General features: G+C 41.7%; 1 protein-coding gene across 10 annotated transcripts in view; it reads left to right on the plus strand.

Moving 5' to 3' along the window:
• The window catches only part of LOC110339213 (zinc finger protein 54), an 85740-nt gene extending 81486 nt beyond the window's left edge, over window positions 1–4254 (plus strand). For 6 of the 10 annotated variants that reach the window (XM_040733888.1, XM_040733891.1, XM_040733894.1 and 3 more), the window contains 2 exons: window positions 1434–1560; window positions 2560–4254. In XM_040733888.1, the coding sequence (XP_040589822.1) occupies window positions 1434–1560; window positions 2560–3656 (1224 nt within the window). In that variant the 3' untranslated portion in view covers window positions 3657–4254. Of the gene's footprint in view, window positions 1–1433; window positions 1561–2115; window positions 2324–2559 lie in introns of those variants that run through there. The other 4 variants (XR_005872480.1, XM_040733897.1, XM_040733893.1 and 1 more) reach the window with 3 other exon arrangements.
• Window positions 4255–8039: the final 3785 nt, after the last annotated feature.

The raw sequence follows: 8039 nt of genomic DNA on the forward strand, positions 1-8039 counted from the left end.
TTGTCTGCATGTACGTGTTTGTGAGGGTCCCAGATGCCCTGGAACTGGAGTTACAGGCAATTGTGAGCTGCCAGGTAGGTGCTAGGAATTGAACCAGGGTCATCTGGAAGGACACCCAGTGCTCTTAACCACTGACCATTACTCCAACCCATAACCTGGCATTTTCCATTTTTTGAAAAATGAAGGAATAATAATAATAATGTTACATGATTGAGCTCAAACACTGAAGAAAGGAATAAAGCTGAACTTACACATTTTCTTTTCTGTTTCTTTGCTTTTTTTTGGAGACAAGGTTTCTCTGTGTAGCCTTGCCCACCCTGGAACTTTCGAGGTTGGCCTCAAATTCAAAGAGATCTACTTGCCTCTGCCTCGTGTGGGATTAAAGGTATAAAGATTCAAATTTTCAGTTGAGCCAATTTCATGAGCAATGGTATATACAGAATTAATGAAGGCTTAGTATGATTTAATATTTATGTAGTGAGACCGCCATATGGAATTTCTGAAATTGGTATTCATCTGTGTTGGTTGTGTGGCGTTTTAGAAAATTTTAGATAATATTAACATCGTCTAATGCTGTTTTTCTATTTCTTGGTTGTCAAAATTTTCTCTTGACATAACATCACAATGTATCTGATTCTATGTGTTGTATGGAATGTTACATGTATGCACTGATGCTATACTTTTTTTTTGTTTTTAAAACTACATATATTCTGCATCTATATGGATTTTTTTGTTCTAGAAACGGTCCAGTGTTATACCTAAGCCTCAGCTCTGGCCTGAGTGTTTAGATTAGAGCCGTGGGAGGCCCAGTTATATACAGTAGTGATCCAGTGTCTGTATTTGAACAGGGTAGATAGGGAAGCACAGTTTTGCTCATCATACTTTGGCCATCAGAGAGGAGACACTGTGATCCTGTTTGATTTCCTCAAAGCCTTTGTAGAGTTGCACACCTGCATCTAGACCTCTCATGTGTACCTTGTATTCCCAAGTTTGCTGATTGAGACAGGATAGTGGCATCCTGCTTTCACCAAGACAGAAAATACAACAGAGAGCATGACTGTTTTAGAAAGTGTCCTCTATTAATATTAACTTCCACTTTTATTTTATGTGTTTGAGTGTACTTGCTCTAATGTATGTGTGAACGCTGGGCCTGGAGATTCAGAAGAGAGCGTTGGATCTGATGGAACCACAGTTGGAATCTGTTGTGTAGCTCCATGTGGGTGCTGGGAACCAAGTATGGAGACCTCTGGGAGAGCGGCCCGTGCTCTTTACTTCTGAAGCGTCTCTCTAGTGCCTCTAGAAAACCTTTGTTTTTAGATATTTGTCATACACCATCTATATCACAAGTGTCTCTAATTGTTTGGGTCCCTTTGGCCTAGGAAAACTTTTTGTTTTCCAGCAGCACATGGTAAATAGGTAATTTTCTTTTACAGGATCCATTGACATTCAGGGATGTGACTGTGGTCCTGTCCCAGGAGGAGTGGGAATGTCTGGACGCTGCTCAGAGGACTTTGTACATGGATGTGATGTTGGAGAATTACAGCAATCTAGTCTTTGTAGGTAAGAATGCTCTTCATGTAGTTATCCTCATCCTTTCTTTGTATTTACCCACATTGTGTATATGCAGACTCCCTGAATTGCTTAGGGACATCCAGAAATAGGGGAAATTCTGATAGTGAACATAACTTTCTTTTTCTTTTTGTTTGTTTTTGTTTTGTTTTTTAGACAGGGTTTCTCTGTGGCTTTGGAGCCTGTCCTGGCATGCACTCTATAGGCCAGGCTGGCCTCGAACTCATAGAGATCCACCTGCCTCTGCCTCCCAAGTTCTGAGATTAAAGGTGTGTGCCACAACACCCAGGTTTTTGTAGTTTTAAGCAAAATTTTAAAGTTAAAAAAAAAGTGAATATTTAGAGCAAGAAAATACATTGCGGTACACTTATTAATTGAACTATTTTGATTTTACTACTAAATTTAAACGACCTATTTCTGATTTTTAAAAAATGGAGATTTTTTAAACTAAAGAGCCATTGCTGGTAAGCATGTTATTGTTCTTATTTATTTATTTTTTGACATGTGATCTCTATAGTCCTGGTACAGCATGATTTTTCATCCTAGCATTAGGAATTGCTGGAGCAAGAGGACCTGGCGAGTTCCAGGCGAGACTGGTTTATATAGGGAGTTCCTAGCCAGTGAAGGCTACATAGTGGACTCTGTTTCAAAAACATAAGCAACAAGAAAATAGAGAAACGTTTTTCCCATGATGCTTCAGAGAGCTCCCGTCTCACAATGAATTGTTGCTCGGCCATGCGTTTGTCCAGCCTTCTGAAAGGTAAACAGATGGGAAAGAGTGAGAAGGTCACTATTGCTCCTTCGTTTTGACAGAGATCAGAATGGGGGCTCTCCTGAGCTTACACTTAATGACTGTAAAGCACAGGGCCTCTGCTGAGAGCTCTTCCTAAGAATTGCTAGCTTACGTGTCTTAGAGAATGTGCAGAAAAGCTATTGAACCTGTTATTTATGCATTAATTCCTGTTATCCATGATCGTGCTAACTTTCCAGAGAACCATCGTCCATGTGGGAATCATGAAAAATTCCAGGATCAAGGCTTAAAGCATATTGTCCATCACCGTCATGTGAATATCCAAGAGATTTCTTGTAAATGTATGGGCAAAATGATTCGTGAGTCCTCCCAATATACACCGTATGACACGAGCGATACTGCGGAAAACTACAGTACCTTCAGATGTGGTGGCCATGAGGATGCTTCTGTCAAGTCATCAGTCATAGAAAGACATAAAAGTGGGGACTCTGGAGAAGAACCTCACACATGTAAAGACTGTGTGAACGGTTCAAATTTGTTTCCTATCAGTCAAAATCAAAGGATCCCCTCGAGCCTCCGTATACACCAGAAAAACCATTCTGGAGAGAAACCCTACAAATGCAACGCCTGTGGCAAGTGCTTTTATCACCTGTATCAGGTTAAGTACCATTACAAGACCCACACAGCAGAGAGAGCGTACAAATGCAGCGAATGCCACAAAGGCTTTAGTCAGCTGACACACCTCAGAAGCCACCAGACAATCCATACGGGGGAGAAACATTACAAATGTGACGGATGTGGCAAATGCTTCAGCCGACTGACATACCTAAGAACCCATCAGAGAATCCATACGGGAGAAAAACCTTACAGATGCAGCGAGTGTGACAAGTGCTTCATCCAGAAAGCCCAGCTTACAATCCATCAGAGAATCCATACGGGGGAAAAGCCTTACAGATGCAGTCAGTGTGAGAAATCCTTCACGTGTTGCTCAGGTCTTAGAAAACACCAGCGAATACATACAGGAGAGAAGCCTTACAAATGCAGTGAGTGTGAGAAATCCTTTGCCAGTGGCTCAGATCTTAGAAGACATCAGAAGATTCACACTGGGGAGAAACCTTACAAATGCAGCGAGTGTGACAAATGTTTCATTCAGAAAGTCCAACTTAGAATCCATCAGAGAATTCATTCGGGAGAGGAACCTTACAAATGCAGGGAGTGTGTCAAAGTCTTTACCCACCTGTCAGGTCTAAGAAAACATCAGAGAGTTCATAGTAGGGAAGGAAGGTTTCCATTGATAAATAATGTGGCACGTGCTTTATCTAAGTTCTGTTCTTAGGGACCGTTGCAGGCTCCCCACTAGAGAATCGTAAACATGAGAAACTTCCGAAATCCTGTAAGTAATGTTCAAATGGTAGAAAACATCAGGAGTTTATATTGAGGGAAAATTATTCAAATGTGACGATGTGGGAAAATTTTCATTAAGATGGTCTACCTTTTCGACCTCAAATACTTCATAATGGAGTCAAAGTGGAAAAACCTGAAAAATATACTGTTGTGTACCCATTTCCTGGAGACTGAAATGTTCCATCCTGAAGGAAAGCTGATTAAGGCAGGAAATAAAAACTCCCAAATATCTCAGGAAGTCCCTGAAACTGACAGGATGCACTTTGCTTGACTCCCATGAAGAAACTCGGGCCACGCGTGCTATTTAGAAAAGGCTTTGACAAACTGAACCACCAAAATAGGATGCCTTTCAACCTGTAGACATGCTGCAGGTGTACAGTGTGCTCCAGGTGTCTATTGTTCATAAACTGTATTCCGTGCTGGGTTTGCGTTCCCTGATGGCATCTGGCTTTGAGTCCCTTTTGTTCCTGCAAGCATCTCTTTCCCAATATTTCTGTGAGTATTCCCAATAAAGCTCAGTGGTTCAACAAGATAGACTTCAGTGGCATCCATATTGTTTCTGTTGTGAGTTCCTATTTTGGGTGAGTAGATGCATATGTAAGTTATGTCTCCCCAGGAAAAGTCTCTCATACAACATGTGCTGAACCTTTTAATTTTTCCTTCTGTCTTGTACACCATAAAAATAATATTAAAGAGAAGGCATTTGACAATCTAAACCAGGGAAGATTGTGTTCACTGCTCCAAGCTTACTGCCATAGTACCTGGTCCTGTTAAAAGGGCTTAACACAGAAAATAGACTTAGGGAGCCTCAGAGAGGAGGCTGCTCTCTTTCTTGCATTCATGGAGAAGAGAGTGAGAGGTCTACAGGAATACACACGAAAATACGGTTGCAAAACTGTCAGTGACAGACATCCAAACTGGGCTCTGTCCATGCATGTCTCTGAATCATGCTTAGAACCCATGATTCAAAGACCAGTGACTCTCAGTACACTGTGGGCAAGTACTGAATGGCATCGTCCTTTCTCATGTCCTGCCGTACCTTAGAAATTCCACTCTTTAAGTCCCAAAAAGTGAATTTCTTTCTTTCTTTCTTTTTTTTTTCTGGAGAAAGGGTTTCTCTGTATTGCTTTGGAGCCTGTCCTGGAACTCGCTGTGTAGACCAGGCTGGTCTCGAACTCAGAGATCCACCTGCCTCTGCCTCCTGAGTGCTGGGATTAAAGGCATGTGCCACCAGTGCCCGGCTGAATTTCAAATTTTTTTTTTGCTAAATTATTTACAGAATGCTAATATTGTAGATATACCAGGAAAGTTATGAAATAAAACTCAAGCAAATGTACAAATAAAGATTTATTAAGATTCAGCTTAATTGCATGTGTGACTCTAGTCACACAAATATCGAGAACTACAAAGCTTTAAAGACATAACCTATGAACAAGACAACATGTACATGCCCATGTACAGCTTAGAATTCCTGATGGGTGTGCTGGAAGATCATGTTGCAGTATTAAAAAAAGTTGGGGAAGTATTTAGTCTAATAGCAAAACCCTGTATTAGAATATTGATACTTGTGATAGCTATTCTTGGTTGTCTACTTGCCAACATCTGTAATTAACTAAAACAAAGATGGAGGGGCACACCTGTGAGAGATTTTTGCTTAATTGGAAGTGCTAAGATCCACTTATAATCCAGACCTTTGAGGTGGGATGAGCCACCTCTAATCTGGCTCACGCCTTCTTCTGGAAGCCTTCATGAGGACATGGACAAAGGAAGATGTTGCTTGTTGTCTGTTTGCTTTCACCTTGTACCAAGTCCATTGCTTCACTGTCATGAGAGTCTTCTTTAGTGTTCTGGCATTTACTGAGGACCAGCTGAGACATCCAGCCTTGGGACTAAACAATTACTGGATCCTTGGCTCTTTTGTACACAGGTAGCCATTGTAGGTGTAGATGAACCACAGTTGGGAGAGGGAGAGAGATCGATTCATTCTCTAAAGTCCTGTTCTAGCAATGGGTCCACTCTACCTCTATCTTGTAGCAGAACTTGTCAAATAATGAGTCTCCCAGATGGTACTGGTTTGGAAGGGTTCATGGGGAGGAGCTGAGGCTTGGCATTGTGTGGCGGGGTCAGAGGTTCCCTGAGGCAAGAGAGTATTGATGAATGTGCAGCCCAGTTGCAGTGGAAACTCCAGCATATTGGAATTGCCGGGACCACAGGATCACTGTCAGAGACAATCGAGCCTCTGAAACAAGTGCATTCTGTTCATGGCATAGTTAGAAAAGGTCTTGGTCCTAGAAGATCATGAGTTCCACACTTCAAACAAAGAGATATTTGTACTATTGGATATTGGTCTGAATTTGGTTTTATGGTAATTGTGCCACAGCTCCTCTATTTTAGAAAAATACATAAATACATTGTAGTGGTTTGAAATTATGTGGGCCCCAAAGGGAGTGGTACTATTAGGAATTGTGGCCTTGTTAGAACAGATGTGGCCTTGTTGGAGGACACTTGTCACTTCCTGTGAAGGCAGGATTTGAGGGCTTATATATTCTTGAATCACACCAAGTCAGACACACCACTTCCTGTTGCCTGCAAGCCAAGATGTAGGACATTCAGCTACCTCTCCAGCACTGTGTCTGCCTGCACGACACCATGTAACACCATGATGATAATTGACCAAACCTCTGAAAAATATAAGCCACCCCAATTAGTTTTTTTCTCCTTTATAAGCGTTTCTGTGATCATGCTGTCTTCACAGCAATAGAAACCCTAACTATGACAAAAGTTGGCACCAGAGACTGACATATTTCTGTGACAGACTGGACCATATCTTTGAAGGAATATGCACCTTGGGACTGTGGATTACACAAGCAGTTGAAAGCTTTAAGTGCTGCTTAATAGGGCATCCTAGTAAGAGCATGGAAGACACGAGTAGTGATTTAAACTGGGGTATAGGGCTGCCTCAAAAGGTTTCAGAGCAGAATTTTAATATGTTGCCTAGAGATCATTCTTGTGTTATTTTGGTGAAGACCGTGGCTGCTTTTTGCCCTTCTCCAGAGAGTCTACCTGAGGTTAACGTGAAGAGATTTGGAATAATTCCATTGGCAGAGAAAAAAAATCTCAAAACAGCCTAGTATAGACTCTGTTGTGTGGATATTAGTGGTAACTCTAACAAAGATATATAATGAACAGGGGCAAGAAAATGAAATCTGAGGAGAAAAGGCATGGAGCTAAGTCCTGTATTTAAGGAGATAAACAGATTAAGAAATGGAATAAAGGTAGCAGTGTCCTAGGGCAAGATCCCACCCAGCTAAGTTTCCAACTTGTAAAAAGGAATTTAAAGAAAAGCTTATAGCCAGGAGTTGTGGTTCATGCCCATAATCCCAGCACTCGGGAGGCAGAGGCTGACAGGTCTCTAAGTTTGAGGTCAGCCTGGTCTACAGAGCAAGTTCCAGAATAGCCAAGCTTAGGCAGTGAAGGAAACTATCAAAACCAGAAAGCTGGTGAAGATGTAATTGAATAAGGGAGCCATGTTCCTGCTCGTGCAAGCAGCAGAACTTGGCAGCTTTAGCTACATGGCCCTTGCTTCAAGGAAAGAAGAAAGACATTATGGAACCTTCCTCCAAGACTCAGGAAAGGCTGCTGAGGCCAGGCCTGTGTCAGGGATATCCCTGAATGGAGATCTAGAGAGGCTGTTGGTTGAAACTGGTAAGGAGAAGCCTGGATATTGCTTTAGGGACCCCAAGAGGTTAGAGATACCTGAGCTGAGGGATGCTGAGGAGAGCTGCTAACAGGGAGTGGAGCCAGCCCAAGAGAAATAAGTGTGTTGCAGTCAACAAGGCTGAAAGGAGTTGGAGATCTGAAGAGAGTTTTGATGTCAGACATGGTGATGCAGTGTTTGGAGTCTGCCCAGCTGATTTTTGGTCTTGATTTGGTTCAGTATTTCCTTGCTATGCTTTCTTCCCTGAGTTTTGGAATGGTAATGTATATCCTGTGCTATTTTATGTTGGAAGTATGTGATTTTTTTAATTTTAATTTTACAGTGGATTACAGTTAAAAGATTGCATGAATCTCAGAAAATACTTTGAACTCAAGATTTTTAAATAAATTTGAGAGTGTTATAGACTATGGGGACTTATGAAGTTGGACTGAACGCATTTTTGCATTATGATATGGCTGCAAGCCTTTGGGGCTCAGGGAGTAGAATGTGGTTTGAAAGAAAATGGTCCCCAAGCCTGGCCAGTGGTGGGACAAATTTTTAATCCCAGCACTTGGGAGGCAGAGGCAGGTGGATTTCTGTGAATGTGAGACCAGCCTA

This window comes from Mesocricetus auratus, unplaced genomic scaffold (assembly GCF_017639785.1).
Source record: "Mesocricetus auratus isolate SY011 unplaced genomic scaffold, BCM_Maur_2.0 Super-Scaffold_100037, whole genome shotgun sequence".
NCBI lineage: Eukaryota > Metazoa > Chordata > Mammalia > Rodentia > Cricetidae > Mesocricetus > Mesocricetus auratus.